Raw genomic sequence first — 20,668 nt, 5'->3', positions numbered from 1 at the left:
TTGGGAGAAACAGAAATGGATCCCAATGGGTTGTTCTATAATTAGGCCTACTATTGGTCTTTAAATAGGAGAACCGGAGTTGGAGCTCCCCTTGTGATCACTCACAGATCACAGCACCCTGAGGCACGTACAGGGACATGTCTGGTCGACTGCTCGTCTGAAGTACCTTAAGAAGTATGTCTGCTGAGGTCTGCTGCTGAGTATGCAGACCCGATGAGAGTAGAGTGTGTGTGTGTGTGTGTGTGTGTGTGTGTGTGTGTGTGTGTGTGTGTGTGTGTGTGTGTGTGTGTTTCTGTGCGTGTTTCAGTGCGTGTGTCTGGTGGAATGCAGAGAAAAGTCAATAAGAGCAAAAGCTCAATGAGAGAAAGAGAGCATAACATATTTGGGTTGATGAGGAGGACTGTTTTTTTTCCGGGGTATGGTCATCTCACATTGACGGATCAATCAAAAACTTTCCATGGAAACTTGCCGGATGCGGCTCAACCAGATGGACCCAGCCTTACAGAATAGTTTTGGAATAAAAACATACAGTGCTGTGTTGCATCATTCTATATGCTATATCTCTGTGGACATCATCAGTTTAAAAAGAATTGTCTGCAAGATCAGTTTGTACTGGAAACAAAACTAGGAGAAAAAACAAGTATAAACAATGTATACTATATCTTTACAATCACACACTCATATACTCAAGAGAGACCAACTCAATGATGGCACAGTCCGATGGGTCCCACCAGCCAATCCTGTGCTTCCTTTCTCCCAGCGCCCCCACCCCATCGCTGGAGTTAATCTATCTGTATTGGTTCAGGGGCAGATCCTGACCAGAGGGGGGATTTCTGCCCTGCCACGCCTTTCCAAACTATAAAACAGAGATTTCCCATCAGGGGATTCAACCATTGTTTGGGCCTTTCGGACCTGCTCACCAGCTGGATGCAGCAGAATATTAGTGTGTGTTTGTGTGTGCCACGGCCAAAAGGCTTTTTATGGTCTAGTTGTCATGAAAATGTGATGTGTATAGCCCAGTGACTCATACAGAACAGGTGATTAGCGGGTAGGTAATGAGGTTGCGCAGGTTTATAACTCTGTCCAGGGGCGAAGGGGCAACAATCTGCTTGAAAGAGTAGGCCAAACAAGGGGCGGAAAGTGGAGCTGCAGCAGTAGCCATCACCTGTGGCGAGGCAAGATCTCCAGGTAATCGCGACGACACACCTCGCTGTGGGGAGATTACGTCAGGTGAGATAGGACACACAGGACTTCCAACTCTCTCGCCACGTGTTCTACGACCCTCGGCGCTCCCGAAGGCTTCCACTGGAACGCGTCACTGGTGGGACCCCCCCCTCTTAAGGTGTGGACCTGCACGGCTGCCTCCTGAGACTGGGCTCATTGGAGGAGGCAAGCTGTGTAGACCATCGCCCGAACACACAGACCCTACACCACCACAGGTAAGGAACCGGAGGATTGTGGACAAGTTGTCAACTTTAATTTTTCAAGCATCTTCTTCAGTCATAAAAAAAAAAATTTAGATGGAGACCACAAAGTATTTTTTCATGACATATTTATACGGTCACAATAATATGGCCTTCATGTCTTTTTAAGATGGTTGAGACATTTCTTTGTCAAACTGTGGAAGTATATCGAGCATAATAGTATTTAGGAGTTTATTTAATTCATGTCCTTCAATTACAATAGAATTCCCTATTCACTAAGAAAAGGTCTGACGACAGCTTTATACTACCTTTACCTTGAGTTGAAGGGGGTTATTTATCTTTCTATAATGTATTATTTCATATATTTATACATCAATTATTACATTATTACAAATAATTGATTTAAAAATACATTATTTGCATTGTGATGATGTATAATTGTATAATTCATTAAAATAAAAGTTTTTTTTATTGTTGATTAAATGATTGAGCCATACCTCATTGCTAATTTAAACGTGGATATTGATCTCAGTAAGCTATGCGGTCCACCAATCAATAGTGGTGTGTGTGTGTTTGTGGTTGTGGGTGGGTGTGTGTATTTGTGTGTGTGTGTGTGTGTCTGCGTGTGTGTTTTTGCCAATTTGTGTCCTTACTTTCTGTAGCTTAATAATTATAAAATACTCTATCTATGACATAATCTATGAAATTCACCAAGCTTTTAATAACAATCCAAAGATGCATATCAGGTCACTATATTTAAGTTAAGCATTCAACCATTCCCTTGCTTTGTCAGAAAATGGGCCCTAGACTGGAGCCCATACAGGACAGGAATGGGAGACAGATGGAAAATGGATCCAATGGTATACTATTTTGTTTATATTCTATAAATATGTGCTTGCTTACATGTTCTTTATGTTGTTAAGTTGTGATACAAATACCCACACTCTTTGCCACTTTGCCTCTTACGTTTTAGCTATTTGTACAAAGGAAAAAGAGTAATCTAAAAGTATTTTCTTTGCATTGTTCTCACAGAGCTGAAACAGAGAGGTGTTTCCATGGCAGCAGCCCACTCCACGGTGGCTCTGATAGAGGAAGAGGCTACAGAGGACCCTTGGGACCTACCAGAACTGAAGGACAGTGGGACGCCCTGGTCAGGTGAACAGAAGCACCTCTCTGCCCGCTGATTCATGCTACAGGACAGCTGCTGCTAACTACACTACTGCTTGTTCCGCTAGCGGTGCTAATGACTATGAATAGATAAAAACATGCACATGTATGTAATAAAACTGTACATCTAATCTTAACTGGTTAAGCTCAATAATGTATTGCATAATAACTACATAGAAACAGCATTGTTTTGTCCAGTGATCAGTGAAACAGTAGTTTATTTAATTGAAGGATAATATAAAAAATTAGGCAGTTGTAAAAACATCTGGCACCAATCCAGACAGTAGTGAGACATTGCACAATGGAAATGATATCTCTGTTTAATGAATAACCATTGACCACACAACGAAAAAGTATCCTAATGTGCAACAAAGTTAAACTATGAGGCGTTTTAAATTCTTTGGCTACCATGGCATTTGTGTATGTTTGACACAAAATCCATAACGTGATTATTTCTCTCTCTCTCTCTCTCTCTCTCTCTCTCTCTCTCTCTCTCTCTCTCTCTCTCTCTCTCTCTCTCCCAGCCCTTAGTACTGGGGGGAAGGTGCTGAGGGTGCTGGTGTCAGTGGGGAAGCTGCTCCTGCTGCTGTGCTTCCTGTACATGTTCATCTGCTCCCTGGATATCCTCAGCTCTGCCTTCCAGCTGGTTGGAGGTGAGTGTACACACACACACACACACACACACACACACACACACACACACACACACACACACACACACACACACACACACACACACACACACACACACACACACACACACAACCCAACACACAAACATACACACACACACACACACACACACACACACACACACACACACACACACACACACACACACACACACACACACACACACACACACACACACACACACACACACACACACACACACACACACACAAATGCACACACATGCACACCAAACTCCCCTTCATGTCTGTTACACGTGGGCACACGGAAGGAAACACAAATGACTCATCACTGCTTCCAATGAACCTTCTATAAGTCGTTCATGTTTAATGCAAAAAACGCTCCAAAAAAAAAAAGATAATCCCATATCCGTTGTGCTATGTCTGATGTGTCCCCGTCTGCGTCCGTCCCCAGGCAAGGCAGCAGGGGACATCTTCCAGGACAACTCGGTGCTGGCAAACCCACTGGCCGGCCTGGTGATCGGAGTGCTGGTCACCCTGCTGGTGCAGAGCTCCTCCACCTCCTCCTCCATCGTGGTCAGCATGGTCTCCTCCGGGTGTGAGTGGCAGCTCGCACACGCACACCTCACACAGCCCTACACGGCCTCTCCTGTCCGTTAGGGCTACGTCTCCGTGGGACTCTTCCAGAGCGTCTCGCACATAGAGCCTCTTGAATGAACCCGAGAAACCATTCTTATACAGTCAGGTCCATATATATTGGGACATCGACACAATTCTAATCTTTTTGGCTCTATACACCACCACAATGGATTTGAATGGAAATTAAACGAACGGATGTGCTTTAACTACAGACTTTCAGCTTGAATTTGAGGGTATTTACATCCAAATCAGGTGAACGGTGTAGGGATTACAACAGTTTGTATACGTGACTCCTACTTTTTAAGGGACCAAAAGTAATGGGACAATTAGCTGCTCAGCTGTTCCATGGCCAGGTGTGTGTTATTAATTCATTATCCCATTTACAAGGAGCAGATAAAAGGTTTAGAGTTCATTTCAAGTGTGCTATTTGCATTTGGAATCTGTTGCTGCCAACTCTCAATATGAGATCCAAAGAGCTGTCACTATCAGTGAAGCAAGCCATCATTAGGATGAAAAATCAAAACAAACTCATCAGAGAGATAGCAAAAACATTAGGTGTGGCCAAATCAACTGTTTGGAACAATCTTAAAATGAAAGAACGCACGGGTGTGCTCATCAACACCAAAAGACCCGGAAGACCACGGAAAAACCACTGTGGTGGATGACCGAAGAATTATTTCCCTGGTGAAGAAAACACCCTTCACAACAGTTGGCCAGATCAAGAACACTCTCCAGGAGATAGCTGTATGTGTGTCAAAGTCAACAATCAAGAGAAGACTTCACCAGAGTGAATACAGAGGCTTCACCACAAGATGTAAACCATTGGTGAGCCTCAAAAACAGGAAGGCCAGATTAAAGTTTGCCAAACAACATCTAAAAAAGCCTTCACAGTTCTGGAACAACATCCTATGGACTGATGAGACAAAGATGAACTTGTACCACAGTAATGGGAAGAGAAGAATATAGAGAAGGAAAGGAACAGCTCGTGATCCAAAGCATACAATTACAATTATCAATTAGGGCGATAAATGCGTCATTTAGCAGACGCTTTTATCCAAAGAGACTTACATCAGACATCGACACACTGACGGCAGAGTCAACCATGCAAGGCGACAGCCAGCTCGTCAGGAGCAGTTAGGGTTGCTGGGGATCGAATTAGCAACCTTTCGGTTACAAGACAACTGTTCTACCTCCTGAGCTAAGCCGAACCCCAACAGAGGCATGCCACCTCATCAGTGAAACATGATGGTGGTAGTGTCATGGCGTGGGCATGTATGGCTGCCAATGGAACTGGTTCCCTTGTATTTATTGATGGTGTGACTGCTGACAAAAGCAGCAGGATGAATTCTGAAGTGTTTCGGGCAATATTATCTGCTCATATTCAGCCAAGTGCTTCAGAACTCATTGGATGGCACTTCACAGTGCAGATGGACAAGGACCTGTAGCATACTGCAAAACCAAGGAAAGAGTTTTTTAAGGCAAAGAAATGGAATGTTATGCAATGGCCAAGTCAATCACCTGACCTGAATCCGATTGAGCATGCATTTCACTTGCTGAAGACAAAACTGAAGTTGCAGCAGAGGCCTGGCAGAGCATCACCAGGGTTGAAACCCAGCGTCTGGTGATGTCCATGCGTTCCAGACTTCAGGCTGTAATTGACTGCAAAGGATTTGCAACCAAGTATTAAAAAGTGAAAGTTTGATTTATGATTGTTAATTTGTCCCATTACTTTTGGTCCCTTAAAAAGTGGGAGGCACATATACAAACTGTAATTCCTACACCGTTCACCTGATTTGGATGTTATTAAAGCTGAAAGTTTGCAGTTAAAGCACATCTTGTTCGTTTCATTTCAAATCCATTGTGGTGGTGTATAGAGCCAAAAAGATTAGAATTGTGTCAATGTCCCAATATTTATGGACCTGACTGTATATATACACCCATATTTATTTTTTCCTTTTTTCCGTTAGACCACCGAGCAATTGTTTCACCCAAGTCTGCTTTCTAGAAGTACAGATCCTTTAGGCCACGGTTGACCTTGTCTGCGACAGTGATAAGAGGGTTGTGTAGTGAGGATGATGATGAGGCTCATGGTGATGAAGGTCCTCTGTGCATCCCACGGCAGTGTTGACGGTCCAGCTGGCGGTGCCCATCATCATGGGTACCAACATCGGAACCTCCGTCACCAACACCTTGGTTGCCATGACGCAGGCCGGCGACCGCAGCACGTTTCGCAGGTACCAACATTTATCTTTTTTGTATCCACGACGCAACATCAGTGCTGTTGACCCTTGACCTCATCCAGGGTATCTGATTGATGTTCTGTACCTGTAGGGCGTTTGCTGGGGCCACGGTGCATGACTTCTTCAACTGGCTCTCTGTGCTGGTGCTGCTGCCCCTGGAAGTTGCCACGGGTTACCTGTACATCATCACCAAACTCATCATAGACTCCTTCAACATCCAGAGTGGAGAAGCCCCAGCCCTGCTGAACGTCATCACGGACCCCCTCACAGAGGCCATCATACAGGTACGCGGACCGCTGTGGGCACCTTGGTCAACCTGGGGACCATCTTGGTTCTAATCAGAAACTGAAAGCGGACTCTGCATTCCTCTGTGAGGTGTATAAGACCTATTACTACTTTTCTTCCATCCGCATCTTAATTACTATGACAAGATTTTGTCTCTTCATCTCAACTGCTCTCTCTATCTCTCTCTCACTCTCTCTCTGCTGTGTACATATGTCCCTCTCTCAGTTGGACCAGTCTGTCATTAGTGGCATAGCCACTGGAGATCCGGAAGCAAGAAACAGGAGTCTCATCAAGACCTGGTGCAAAACGTTCACAAACACAGTAAGACAATAAAAGCATTTCTTTATATATAGAATTTGTAATAATACAAGGAAAAATAATATTAATATGAATATCTATATGAATATATTCATATCTATATGCATATTAATGTCAGTTGATAGTGACCCAAGTACATCGAGCACTTTGTAATGTGTGTGTGTTTATTTCAGACGTTAATGAACGTGACAATTCCTGGTCCGGAGAACTGCACCTCTCCGTCTCTATGCTGGGAAGACGGCAACCTTACCTACACTCTGAAGAACGTCTCTGAGACATACAACATTGAGAAATGTACTGGCAATACACTTTGATCTGTTCAAGTACATTTTGGTTGTTAATACAGTACTGTGAATAGGCTGAAACACAGGTGGGCAAATTAGACCTTTTTCACAGAAGATTCGTCGTAGATCAAGCACAGGTGTTGCTCATAACAATGATGTCGGGCCTGCTCACTTTTATGCACCAGCACACAGGTAGTGGACCAGTGGGGGTGAGTGCAACTCACCCGGTCTCCCTCTCACTGTGTGTTCCAAGGTAAGCACTTGTTTGTGGGCGTGGCCCTGTCCGACCTGGCCGTGGGGCTGATCCTGCTGGCGCTGTCCCTGCTGGTGCTCTGCTCCTGCCTCATCCTCATCGTCAAGCTGCTCAACTCCATGCTCAGGGGTCAGGTCGCCATGGTGATCAAGAAGATCCTGAACACAGGCATGTCCTCCATGTTACCTGCTCATAACGGCAATTGATGTTTGTTTGATTGTTTCTTTGAGATGTGGTATTAACATCTTTGTGGGTGTGTGTGTGTGTGTGTGTGTGTGTGTGTGTGTGTGTGTGTGTGTGTGTGTGTGTGTGTGTGTGTGTGTGTGTGTGTGTGTGTGTGTGTGTGTGTGTGTGTGTGTGTGTGTGGTGTGTATTTGCATGTGTCTGTGAGTGTAGATTTTCCATTTCCCTTTGGCTGGGTGACTGGGTACATTGCTATCTTGGTGGGAGCGGGAATGACCTTCATTGTGCAGAGCAGCTCTGTCTTCACCTCCGCCATCACCCCACTTGTTGGTGAGATCCACTCACCACTTTATTCATCTGTCCATCATCTGTCCATTCACATGAATGCATCCATTTATTTATCCATCTAGGAATAATTGCATTAAAAATCACTTTGTCTGCCCTTTGACCATCTGGATCCATCTGCACTTTATATACAAAATAATGTCTATCATAAAAACCAATGGTTAGCATCATTGGTGTCAGTAAATATAAGTAGATATCTCTGCACATAATAGGCCAACGAAGATGTTTTCCACAGTCTACCTATCACTCTCTATCACGATATAGTGTTCCAGTGTTCTGCAAATCTAACATTTGTAATTATTGTTAACCGTTTCTTTGCGATGTTCAATTGAGCTGTTAAGCTTGACTGTTGACAGTTTGAGTGTGGCGTCTTATCGAGGGACAGACACGATGATTGCTTCATCTAAGCGTTGGGCTACATCTCACGTGAAATGAGACTAACTGGACCAAGGCAAAAGGATACTGTTTTTGAGTATGGATGTGTATTGCGTTGTGTCTGTAGGGATTGGTGTCATCAGCATAGAGAGAGCCTATCCACTGTCTCTGGGCGCCAACATTGGCACCACCACCACCGCCATACTGGCAGCCATGGCCAGCCCTGGAGAGACACTGGGCAACGCCTTACAGGTCTGCTCCTCTATCCATTCATCTGTCTTCTTTCTATGAAAAAAAATTAACATCTTACAGCAATTCTTAATTTGTTACATTGGCTCCCAGTATGTCATATGAGAATTGATTTTATAATCATGCTAGCATATAAATGGTTTTACGGCCAAAGAATATAACTGAGCTTCCACTACGTAAGCCTTCTAGACCACTAAGATCTTCTGAGACCAATCTGTTAATTATCCCCAGAGTAAACACGAAACATTGGAAAGCAGGATTAGTTACAATGCAATGAATAGCTGGAATAAAATCCCTGAGGTTTAAAGACTTGTCCCAACTCTGACCACTTTTAAAACACGACTGAAGACTTTTATGTTTGCTTTAGCTTTCTGCTTAATCTTAAATACATTGCAATTTCTAAAATGCTTTTTTTTTAATTTAGCCTTTGTTGTCTTTTACTCATCTACTTTTATTTTATTATTGTATGACGATGTTTCTATGTGAAGTACTTTGAGTCTTACTCGTGTAATAAAAGTGTAATATGGATAAAGATGCCTTGCTTTAGCTTTCCTATGGGAACCTGACCTCGCTTGACAAAGAGGGGCTTACCCCCAACGAGACCAACAGTCAGGCCATCCATCCATCTAAGTATTACCTTGGTTCTTTGCACAGATCGCCCTGGTCCACTTCCTGTTCAACATCTCCGGCATCATCCTCTGGTACCCGATCCCGTTCACCCGCATCCCCATCCGCCTGGCCAAAGGCCTGGGGAACATCACCGCCTCCTACCGCTGGTTCGCCGGCGTCTACATCCTCGCCTGCTTCTTCGTCCTGCCCCTTGGCATCTTCGCCCTCTCCATGGCCGGGTGGGAGGCGTTGGTGGGGGTGGGTGTCCCGCTGGTTGTCTTGCTGGTGGTTGCCGCGGTGATCAACGTGCTGCAGCGGCGGCGTCCCGGCTGGCTGCCCGCGCTGCTGCGCTCCTGGGACTTCCTGCCTCTCTGGGCGCACTCTTTGGAGCCCTGGGACAGGGTGGTTACCGTCCTCGCCACCAAGTGCTGCTGCTGTTGCAAGTGCTGCCAGGTTGCCCCCGACGACCCTGAAGAGCTGGGGGATGAGTGTTGCACGGAGCCGGAGGGGAAAACGCAGGAGGCAGGGACGTATGATAACCCCTCGATGAGCGAGGAGGAGGAGGAGGCGGAGCGCGTGAGGAAAATGGAGCTGAAGATTCTGAACTCAAGTCGTCTCTGATTGGGCCTGGTTGAATCTGGGCCTGGTTGAATCGGGTCTGGTTTAATCGGGTCTGGTTTAATCGGGTCTGGTCTGTGCTTTTTTGAGCATCTGTGGACATAACTTCAGAGCCAACATCAAACCTGTATTGAGCTTCATTGAACTCTAACAACTCTGTGTGAAACCTCAATATAGAACTTCAAATGTACACTGTATATTTGATTGAAGTAATTCAATCTGAGGTGCCCTTGTAAGCTGTCTTAAAATTATGTTTTTTGATTTGAGTAATAAAATAGCAGAAATGTTCAAACTGTAATGGAACAGTTGCCACAAAATGTTTCTGGAGTAGTCTGAAGCTTTATGTGTCACATGGTTTTCAGTGGTTTGTACTTAATGTTCATTACTGTGTAACTAATACATCCTCCGAAACATCATTTTAAGATGTAACTTTGCAAAAATCTTAATCTATTATGAAGACAGTAATTATATTCAAGGAATATATGGCTTAAAATTAATGTTGATTATGTATTTGATTGTAAATATTTAAAGAGTTTAAAGTTTTCTGACATTCATTAATTGAAGAGAGTTTTTGTACATAATAAAATCATTGAAGCTATTTTTATCTTGGTGTTTTAGTCAGAGACCTAAATCAATCTTTCCCCTCCCTCATCCTTTCTCTCTATCTCTCCTCTCTCTCTCTCTCTCTCTCTCTCTCTCTCTCTCTCTCTCTCTCTCTCTCTCTCTCTCTCTCCCTCTCTCTCTCTCTCTCTCTCTCCCTCTCTCTCTCTCTCTCTCTCTCTCTCTCTCTCTCTCTCTCTCTCTCTCTCCCTCTCTCTCTCTCTCTCTCTCTCTCTCTCTCTCTCTCTCTCTCTCTCTCTCTCTCTCTCTCTCTCTCTCTCTCTCTCTCTCTCTCTCTCTCTATCCCACTCTCTGTCCGTCTGTCTATCTAACTCTCATTGCTGAATTAGTCTCTCTCTTTCAATTTCTCTCAAACCTAGTGTAATGCGTTCCCCATTGAGATGGAAACTACATTCCTAGGCCTACTTCTAGTCAACATTGAAGTGTCTGTGACAACCAATCACGTGTCCAGGTAGATTCCATTGCTGTTCCATCGTACTGACGGATGTAGAGTCATATGACGTTGAATGATGCCATGTGAACATGAGACTGGTTATCAATAAGCCAATACATTCAATGATAAATGGCTCACTAAACACACCCATGTCAGCCACGAGACCACGTCCCCAGAAGGGTTTCTGAGGGCATATGCATATTGCATATTGACTGAATATTAGTTAAATAAACATAAAAATACCCAAATATTCAGGGGATGTCAGTTTTAAAAGTTAAAGACATCAAATTGAAAATTGTACAACAGTCGCTATTGCTGTACAAAACACACCCTAGGCTATAAAGAAGTACATTTGTATCAAAAAAGTCTTTATCTTTACTGCCAGCCAGGACTATCTCTCACACAATCACGTGGCATTAGTTGCCTGTTTGCTTAAAAAAGGGGATAAAGCTAGCAGTATCTGGCTATTTATGGCTGTGTTTCTTCTCTATCTCCCTGCGATAACCTGGAGCTGCTACGAGTTATCCAGGGAGCAGCCGAGGTGTGGTTGAACCTTTGATAATCGAATGGCCTCAGCGACAGAGTGCTCTCTGCCGCGGGGGTCTCCCAGTGCAACGCCACAAAGATATGAACCAGCACAGGCCTATAGAGGGTGGGGGACGTTTTATCTTTATCTTCGGTTAACCTCGATAACTAATATCTAATCTTTTGTGGGTCGTTTAGGAAATGGCACCAGGAACAAGCGTTCACGATATTGGAAATTAGTAACTGAATGCTAATGTGTGTAAGGCCCCAATAACAAATAACTGATAGGTTTAAACTTTTTCTTCCCACTGCCGCTTCGTTTTCTACCAAATACGTTAATGTTGAATGTTGTCTTGAAACTTTTACCGACGGAAGAGTTAAGCAAACAAGTTTAAGCTAGTGCAATTATTTATTCAGTGTAAATGATGGATGCAAATCCTCTGTTTCCCCAGAGGGTCTGTGGCTGAAAGACAGCATGTCCTGGCGGGCTGTATTAACATTGAGTTTCATCGTTGTTCGTGCTCTTACTAGCAAGCCTACTACCATAATAACATTACATTGCTGAAGATGTAGGTATTGGGAGATCCAGAAGATTCAACAAAACTCTAAATACTTTTGATTTTAGTCATATTTATTGAGTAATATCAACATCAGTATTTTTCCAAATGTCAATGAAATATTACAACATCTCAATTCCAAATGTATCACAGTCATTACAAGACATTTGATTTGCATTTTACTTACACTTTACACTACTGCACTACTAACATTTACAAATTGATAAGCACTAATTCTAGCGTTTCTTCTCCTCTATAGACTGACTCACTAAAGCTATTCTAACACCGTATCAAAAATATCAACACATTATAATACAAACATCTGCAGCGTTTATAGCACCATACTTTGCAATTTACATTTGTTTAGAATAATATACATTTGAGTGGACTGCAACACACTTTCACACACCCTTAATGGCCTTTTCACTCATTCCAGAATACTTTCTAATTCCAAGCCATACGTATTCCTACTACGATATATTATTCAGAGTAGTAGATATATTTCTGTGCTGATCACCAAAAGCCATACGTGCTGTTCCTTTTCTGACCACGAGGGGGAGTGGTGGTTGCGCCACCCTGTGCCGATTTTATTAACTACAGTTCATACAGCAACAATGGAGCGAGGGTCCTGGCTCCTCCTAGAAGGGCACAGGTCCGTAGTAGGCGGTGTACGCAGCGACGATGCCCTCGGTCTCCGCCATCTCGTCACAGCCGTCGTGCAGCTCACACACTTCCCTCAGGCTGAGAGAGAGAGAGAGAGAGAGAGAGAGAGAGAGAGAGAGAGAGAGAGAGAGAGAGAGAGAGAGAGAGAGAGAGAGAGAGAGAGAGACAGAGAGAGAGACAGACAGACAGACAGACAGACAGACAGACAGACAGACAGACAGACAGACAGACAGACAGACAGACAGACAGACAGACAGACAGACAGACAGACAGACAGACAGACAGACAGACAGACAGATATAGAGATAGAGTGAGAGAGACAGACAGCAACAGAATGAGAGTGGGATATGGAGGGTCAGAGAGATAGAGTAATAGAGAAGGACAGAGGGTGAGGTTCGGTTCTGAGGGCTCTCAGCAGCATTGTTGCAGAGTAGGAGTGCATTTATTGTGTTGTTTAAAGGCTGAAGGGTGTGTTGTGAAGGGGAATACCTTTCTGTCTGGAGAGGGCTGAGTGTGCTGGTGGCTCTCCTCCTCCTCAGGAGAACGGCGGCTAGGTCCCTCTTCATAATCACCTGGGGAGCTGGGGAGGTAACAACGCACGGCTAAGAACACGCAAAAGGGACACGCAACGAAACAGAAAGGTTGTGGGGTCACATCCGAGATGGACATTCAAATCCCCACACACGTGGGTTTGCTTTGTGGACGGATATTACTTGGGGACAGCGGGTCACATCATGTCTATATCATAATGATACACTTTACTATGACTGGACTGTTGCACGGCCCGGGGATGCCCCTGCTGCCACGGTGCCCCCTGCAGGCCAGAGACGGGAGCAGCAGGCTCACAACACGACGTCATGCTGCGCCTCACCTTCAGCGAGGGCAGGAGCGCCCGTGACCTCAGAGGAGGAGGACTCGGACGAAGAGGAGGAGGAGGAGGAGGAGGAGGAGGACGACGAGTCAGAGGCGGCCGAGTCTGACTCTGAGGATTCAGATGACGATGACGATGATGAGGATGAAGAGGAAGAGGAGTCCGACGGGGAATCGGATTCGGAAGACGAAGGTGTATCGGCGTCGGGGGCGGCGGAGGGGTCTGCCACATCAGGGGCTGCTTCGCCAGCGTCGTCCAGATCAGGATCATCCACCGCCTCAGGCTCCACCACTGCAAGGCGACACACACACACACACACACACACACACACACACACACACACACACACACACACACACACACACACACACACACACACACACACACACACACACACACACACACACACACACACACACACACACACACACACACACACACACACAATGTTGTATTGGCCCACTCTTCCACTGTGAACCTCAATGTAAATAACATGCATGCTACAATGGAGAGTCAGCATTAAGCATTGCTAATAATGAAACCATAGATAGCATTAAGTCACGAGTAACTATAGATAACCTTTAGTCGCTGATAATCAAACTATTTACAGCATTGAGTCACTTATAAACCACACTGTAGATAGCATGTAGTCACTAGTAAAAATACACATTATAGACAACCTTTAGTCAGTTATAAAACACACTTTAGCATTGAGTCCAAAATATTACAAGTAGAAAAGCATTTAGTCGTTTATAAAACACACTATAGGCAGTATTCAACCCTTATAAAACAGACTACAGGCAGTATTCAGTACTTATAAAACAGACTATAGGCAGTATTCAGTACACAGTCATTACAAGACATTTGATTTGCATTTTACTTACACTTTACACTACTGCACTACTAACATTTACAAATTGATAAGCGCTAATTCTAGCGTTTCTTCTCCTCTATAGACTGACTCACTAAAGCAGTACTTATCAAAGAGACTATAGGCAGTATTCAGTACTTATAAAACAGACTATAGGCAGTATTCAGTACTTATCAAAGAGACTATAGGCAGTATTCAGTACTTATAAAACAGACAATAGGCAGTTTTCAGTACTTATCAAACAGACTATAGGCAGTATACTTATCAAAGAGACTATATTCAGTACTTATAAAACAGACAATAGGCAGTATTCAGTACTTATAAAACAGACAGTAGGCAGTATTCAGTACTCAAACACGCTATAGAGGACCAGAGATGTAACGGGAGGGGCTCCTTACCTCCTGTTGACCAGCAGACGGTCAGGAGGCCACAGATGCTGAGAAGGACCAGGGTCTTCATGTTGCCGTGGAGATGAGGCTGGGCTTGGGGCCTGTTTGACTTGACTGGCTGCTGACTGCTTCAGACCTTCTTGGCTCTCTTCTCCTGTGTGGCTCTGGAAGGCTCCGTCTGACTTCTGCTCCTCATCCAGGGTCAATATATACCGTAGCTCACGACAGCCCACCCTCTTCCTCCACCCTGGTCTTCCTCTGCCGGATGCTGGGCCTGGTGGGGCTGGGTGAGGCCGGGCTGGGCCGTGGGATTGATTTGATTGGCTGGAGAAATCGAATGGCACTGGTTCCGCTTCCACCTCCCAAAAAGAAAAAGAAACACCCACGCTCTCCTGCCACAGAAACTCAGGGAGTCTCGCTCGCCCACACACAAACAGACACACACACAAACAGACGCACGCACACACGCACGCACGCACGCACGCACGCACGCACGCACGCACGCACGCACGCACGCACGCACGCACGCACGCACGCACGCACGCACGCACGCACATACCCATACATAAACCAGTATTCTGCCCTCCACACAATATTATGTATGCAAAAAGGGTTAGGGTGTGTGTGCGTATGGTATGTGTGTGTGTGTGTGTGTGTGTGTGTGTGTGTGCATGTGTGTGTGTATGTATGTACAGTATGTATGTATGTATTTATGTATGTATGTATGTATGTATGTATGTATGTATGTATGTATGTATGTATGTATGTATGTATGTATGTATGTATGTATGTATGTATGTATGTATGTATGTGTGTATCTGTGTATCTGTGTGTGTGTGTGTGTGTGTGTGTGTGTGTGTGTGTGTGTGTGTGTGTGTGTGTGTGTGTGTGTGTTTTTGTGAGTGTGTATGTGCGCGCGTGTGTGTGTGTGTGTGTGTGTGTGTGTGTGTGTGTGTGTGTGTGTGTGTGTGTGTGTGGTGTGTGAGGGCGTGTGTGCGCGCGTGTGTGAGTATGTGTGTATGGTGGGGTTCCCGCAAGAGCAGCAAAAGGGTACCCGGTTCAACAGCATTGCTTCGCCTTTCGCCCCAGATGTGATTCCCCCCTGCTCCCTCACTACCCCTCCCCTCCCACCCCCACGAACCCTAAAGTGCGGTCTGGCTGAGCCGCACTCCGCTACTAATGGTGCGGAGCGGACCCGGAGCGACGCTCATTACGCCACTGCGTTTAATTACAGCGCTGCGGCGGACCAGCGCAACCTCCAGCCAGAGCAAGGGACTATTTCCAGACCTCCTCCTCTACAACCAGGGCCGTGGTCGGAGCGACGCGCTGCCATCCCATCGTCCGACCGAAACCCCCGTGCAGACTGACAGCCAAGTCCAGAGCCGGGCCTGCTGCTGCTGCTGCTGCATTGTCTCCCCTGGGCTATTTTTAGATGCGTGCGCTGAACCCCGAGTGCCAGAGCCGCAGATACACATGTGGGTTTGGATTCAGCTCTCGCTTTAGAGACTCTGCTGAGAGTTGAGTTCACAGATTTTAGCTGTGGCTTGCCAGGCAAATATATATGCATATATATATATACATTTTATGTTTTGCAGAGTAGTGGGTAGATGCCAGAGCCCTTTATATAAGTTAAATACCACGTTGACGATAAGGAACATGCCTGGATGATCTCTTCTCAGACACACGGACGAGGTGGTGCGGTGTCGACGCCTCGTCCATTGTAGTGTGAAGGAATGCTGCAGACAATGCTGCCACAGCGCTGGCCTGCCGTTTACCTTGTTTCACAGTCTCTGTTATTCTTGGTGTCGGCCGTAGCTCTTGGATGGAGTGGCATGTAATTTGTACGTCTGGTCAAGATTCTGTCTTGCTGGACAGGGTTCAATACGTGGGGGCATCAGAGCTGTTGACAAAGAGAAACGACTTCCCTTTCTTCACGTCTACGTTGAGTTGTTATTGTTGCCGTTTCTTTGGGTGCACGAGGCAGTGGAAGAATGCTAGAATGCTGAGCGTTTGCTTGCGGTCTGCTCATTATGTTTTACACTCGGAAATGCCAAACAGATTCATGCACACAAACCCACCAGACAGGCTAGTCAGACGCATACAAATACTACCTTTTGTAATGCTTACTCATATCTCTAATGTTTTGACACAGAAACCACTTTTCAATTGTGCTCAATGGATGTTTATAAATCAAAAGAACGTTCCCTTATGTTTTTTATGGACTGTGTTGTATGTCTGGGCAGTGCTTTTTGTTCTTTCATTCAGGTATTTCGTATCAAATATAGGTCAACCACTTTAATTTTTATCGTAACGTATTCACCGATTTAATTTCACAGCCATTCATCATTGAAACTGCCATGATGCACAAATCATCTCACACACACACACACACACACACACACACACACACACACACACACACACACACACACACACACACACACACACACACACACACACACACACACACACACACACACACACACACACGCACACACACACACACACGTACACACACACACACACACACACCAAACATACACAGTACATGCACAACTAATGTATGCATAACTAAACATATACAGATGTAAACTCACACACATGTACAGAACTACACAAACACATGCACACACACACACACACACACACACACACACACACACACACACACACACACACACACACACACACACACACACACACACACACACACACACACACACACACACACACACACACACACACACACAAACATACCCCAAAATACACAGAGGCAAACACACAAACACATGTACTGACACACACACATGTATACAGACTTGGATGAATTGATTCCCCCGACCCTATTCATTCATGTGTATCACATCCATTGGGACGCCTGAAACAGCCCCTAAACAGTCTGTAAGAGTGTTTGGAGAGCCAGCTGAGGTTATGTATTTTCATCTTTTCGCTGAGAACGTCAGCCTGCCAGCCAGCTCCTTCGGCGAGTCCTCTGTTGCATCCGCCTGGCAGCTCCCCACTGCCAATTACTCTGGGACCAGCCAGGCCCCCAGAAAGTCCCCGTACTCTGAAGGGCTGTATTTAGGATCAACCTAAATATCACAAACACACCATCTGTGGTCATTTTATAGATCTTGTTTTCGTGCTTCTACTTCCGTTATTTAGAATGTTGGTTAAAGTCTTTCGTGTTTTTTTTTTTTTTTCAAAGTCTGTCTAATTAACCATATTTAAGTTATTCACTACTTATAGATGTTAAGGACGTTTAGTGTTATAGTTGGTTTTATTGAGGAATGTTTATGAAAAGCAGTTATACTACAGTTGGGGCAGTTGGTGGTGCTATGGTACTATGGCCCAATGGTGGAGCGTTATTGTTCTTTTGTACAATGCTTTTATGGTACTATAGTGCTATGGAACTATGGTGCTATTGTGCTATGGTACTATGGTGCTATTGAACCATGATACTATGGTACTATTGTAGTATATTGCTATGGTACTATTGTGCTATGGTGCTATGGTACTATGGTGCTATGGTACTATGATGCTATGGTACTATGGTGTTAAGGTGCTATGGTACTATGGTACTATGGTACTATGGTGCTATGGTGCTATTGTGCTATGGTGCTATGGTACTATGGTACTATGGTGCTATGGAACTATAGTCCTATAGTGCTATGGTACTATGGTACTATGGTACTATGGTGCTATGGTACTATTGCACTATGGTACTATGGTGCTATGGTACTATAGTCCTATAGTGCTATGGTGCTATGGTGCTATGGTACTATAGTCCTATAGTGCTATGGTACTATGGTGCTATGGTACTATAGTCCTATAGTGCTATGGTACTATGGTGCTATGGTGCTATGGTACTATGGTGCAATGGTACTATGGTACTATAGTCCTATAGTGCTATGGTACGATGGTGCTATGGTACTATGGTGCTATGGTACTATAGTCCTATAGTGCTATGGTATTATGGTGATATGGTACTATGGTGCTATGGTACTATAGTCCTTTAGGGCTATGTTACTATGGTGATATGTTGCTATGGTACTATAGTCCTATAGGGCTATGGTACTATGGTGCTATGGTACTATAGTCCTTTAGGGCTATGGTACTATGGTGCTATGGTGTTGCAAGATCAGTGTAGCGAGGTCAACCCCTCTCACAAGCACACATATGAACGCACACACACACACACACAAATCACAAACAAACACACACACATTTCCGCGCTGGTTCAAGACGTGCTCCAGACAGACGCAAGCGTCCCACCACAGGGCTGCGGTGTCGTCTGAGAGAAAGAAGGAACCAAACGTTTGCCTTCTTTTTTCTTTTTTATTCCAAATGTATTCAACATTCACAGGGTTTTTATTGATCTTAGAGCTCGCTTTTGGCCTGAGCTCCAGCCTGCTTCTCCGCCTGGTTAAAAATAAAAGGAAATTGGAGTTACAGGCCAAAGGGAAACAAACAATATTTCGTATATGTTGAGATGACGTTCGTATATGAACTTTCATTGATTCGTCCATTCTCGGACAAAGTCCTCACAATAACAGACAAATGTATAACGTGCATACAGTATGTTTATATTAATATAAACATTCCAAACCACCTTCAGCTCCCCTTTCAGGAATGCGTGGCAGAAGCTCCTCACACGCTCGCTGGAGACAGGCCCCTGGGGTAGGAGCCACTTCATGTCCGACCCACCGTCGTAGATCCCCACCCGCGGGAGGTCCCCCGACGCGAGGCCGAAGTAGCCCAGCGAGCGCAGGTTGGACTTCACCGCGCCGTTGATCAGCACAAACAGCAGCTGGGGGATGTGGAGTCGGTAGAAACATCGGTAGTAACATTGACATGCTTCCCCTTATTCGTTCCACGGTGAATCTCCGCACAGTGGCCGAGTCCGAAGGAGAACCAAAACATCGTACTCTCTTTAACGAAGTGGCTGCAGTGCGGCTGGCTCCCGTGTAAAACATCCATTTCAAGTTCAGTTAAAATGCAGTATGTGTCAAATGCAGCACAAAGAAAAGGCAGTAGCATTTCTTGTAACAATTATTGTGTTCCAAGCTCTCCTCACCAATGCAAGACCAACAAGTCAGTAGAAAGCGTAGAAAAAAAAAAGAAACACGAGTAATAATAAAAGTATGAAAAGCATAAAAAGCATAGTGCAAAGGCTGTTTGACATTTTAATGTAGAAGAGAGTGTCTGTGTGTGTTTGTCAGTGTGTGTGGGGGGTGGGGGGAGGGGGAGGGGGTGTAGCTGTATGGTGTCATAGTTCAAGATGTTTGGGAGTCTTGTGGTTTGTGGGAAGCCGCTGTCCCTGGTCCTGTTGCTTTTGGTGCAGATGCTCCAGCACCGTTTGCCAGACGGTACCGGGGTGATTAGTGTGTGGCTAGGGCGGATGTGGTCCCTGGGTACGCTCCAGACCGTCCTCCCACACCTCTGGGTGTGGAGGTTAGGGTTAGGGCTGCATGGCTCAGCCGCTCAGTCCTTCTGATTCAATTCAATTTGAATAAACAGGAGGACAGGTGTGGAGTTTGGGATTTTTTTTAGATTAGATTAGATTAGAATGTTAGAATTAGAATTTGAATAAAATGTTATAATATTCCACTGTTTCGACGTTGATGACGCTGTATGTTTAAGCCGTGTTTCAATTACACGTTTGTTTTGGTTCAAATTGATTCCATCGATTCGGAAATGGCCGAGCTTTCTGAACTTTGAGCGTTTGCCTGTTTCCCTGACGCTAATCCGCCACCAGATATCACAGGGGAGGAACTCCACACTCAAAGGACTCTCTCTTTGACCTCTGCGGGGGGGGGGGGGGGGGACGACGACGACATGAGGAAGGGGAGGGGCTGGTGCTGACCTTGCCGGTGAACTCCGGGGCGAGGGCGGCGAGCTGTTCCTTGAGCTGGGTGAACTCCTTGGTGCCCCGGTTGACCATCAGCAGGAGGTGGACCTTCACCTCCGAGTTGAACAGACCCACCGCAGTCTGCAGGCAGAGGGACGCAACAAGCAGTGAGGAAAACAAAGCATAGAAACACAGCATGCGTCACAACCATAGAGTGCAAGCTGGCTCAAGGGGGGGTCTTCAGT

General features: G+C 45.2%; 3 protein-coding genes across 4 annotated transcripts in view; 1 reads left to right on the top strand and 2 right to left on the bottom strand.

The window, feature by feature from the left end:
* The first annotated feature begins 864 nt into the window (after window positions 1-864).
* Window positions 865-10,282, top strand: slc34a2a (solute carrier family 34 member 2a). The gene is made up of 13 exons (XM_056586083.1): window positions 865-1,439; window positions 2,218-2,284; window positions 2,457-2,579; window positions 3,116-3,244; window positions 3,699-3,842; window positions 6,006-6,117; window positions 6,215-6,407; window positions 6,634-6,729; window positions 6,900-7,020; window positions 7,264-7,431; window positions 7,660-7,776; window positions 8,294-8,418; window positions 9,070-10,282. Exons 2-13 carry the CDS (start codon window positions 2,221-2,223, stop codon window positions 9,643-9,645), a joined length of 1,968 nt encoding a protein of 655 aa, XP_056442058.1. The 5' UTR covers window positions 865-1,439; window positions 2,218-2,220; the 3' UTR covers window positions 9,646-10,282.
* Window positions 10,283-11,825: 1,543 nt separating this feature from the next.
* bglapl (bone gamma-carboxyglutamate (gla) protein, like) lies at window positions 11,826-14,735 on the bottom strand. The gene is made up of 4 exons (XM_056586117.1): window positions 14,582-14,735; window positions 13,313-13,603; window positions 12,931-13,021; window positions 11,826-12,519 (listed from the first exon to the last, which is right to left on the bottom strand). Exons 1-4 carry the CDS (start codon window positions 14,640-14,642, stop codon window positions 12,417-12,419), a joined length of 546 nt encoding a protein of 181 aa, XP_056442092.1. The 5' UTR covers window positions 14,643-14,735; the 3' UTR covers window positions 11,826-12,416.
* A 4,141-nt stretch (window positions 14,736-18,876) lies between these two features.
* LOC130379336 (endoplasmic reticulum resident protein 27) overlaps window positions 18,877-20,668 on the bottom strand; it is a 4,536-nt gene continuing 2,744 nt past the window's right edge. For both annotated transcript variants that reach the window (XM_056586109.1, XM_056586107.1), the window contains exons 5-7: window positions 20,439-20,564; window positions 19,185-19,382; window positions 18,877-18,994 (exon numbers count right to left, since the gene is read on the bottom strand). In XM_056586109.1, coding sequence (XP_056442084.1) covers window positions 18,953-18,994; window positions 19,185-19,382; window positions 20,439-20,564 — 366 coding nt within the window. In that variant the 3' untranslated portion in view covers window positions 18,877-18,952. The remainder of the gene's footprint in view (window positions 18,995-19,184; window positions 19,383-20,438; window positions 20,565-20,668) is intronic.

Source organism: Gadus chalcogrammus, chromosome 3 (assembly GCF_026213295.1).
Source record: "Gadus chalcogrammus isolate NIFS_2021 chromosome 3, NIFS_Gcha_1.0, whole genome shotgun sequence".
NCBI classification, from domain to species: Eukaryota; Metazoa; Chordata; class Actinopteri; order Gadiformes; family Gadidae; genus Gadus; species Gadus chalcogrammus.
The sequence above is the reverse complement of the archived record's forward strand: the minus strand, read 5'-3'. Positions and strand labels throughout refer to the sequence as shown.

What these genes read in the sequence shown, in the direction of transcription:
- bglapl (XM_056586117.1), bottom strand. Translation starts at nt 14,642, where the DNA reads ATGAAGACCCTGGTCCTTCTCAGCATCTGTGGCCTCCTGACCGTCTGC. An exon ending in CGTCTGCTGGTCAACAGGAG is followed by an intron (nt 13,604 to 14,581) that starts GTAAGGAGCCCC and finishes GTCGCCTTGCAG; the next exon opens with TGGTGGAGCCTGAGGCGGTG. An exon ending in AGCCCTCTCCAGACAGAAAG is followed by an intron (nt 12,520 to 12,930) that starts GTATTCCCCTTC and finishes TCTCTCTCTCAG; the next exon opens with CCTGAGGGAAGTGTGTGAGC.
- slc34a2a (XM_056586083.1), top strand. Translation starts at nt 2,221, where the DNA reads ATGGGCCCTAGACTGGAGCCCATACAGGACAGGAATGGGAGACAGATG. An exon ending in CAGTGGGACGCCCTGGTCAG is followed by an intron (nt 2,580 to 3,115) that starts GTGAACAGAAGC and finishes TCTCTCTCCCAG; the next exon opens with CCCTTAGTACTGGGGGGAAG. An exon ending in GCAAAACGTTCACAAACACA is followed by an intron (nt 6,730 to 6,899) that starts GTAAGACAATAA and finishes TGTTTATTTCAG; the next exon opens with ACGTTAATGAACGTGACAAT.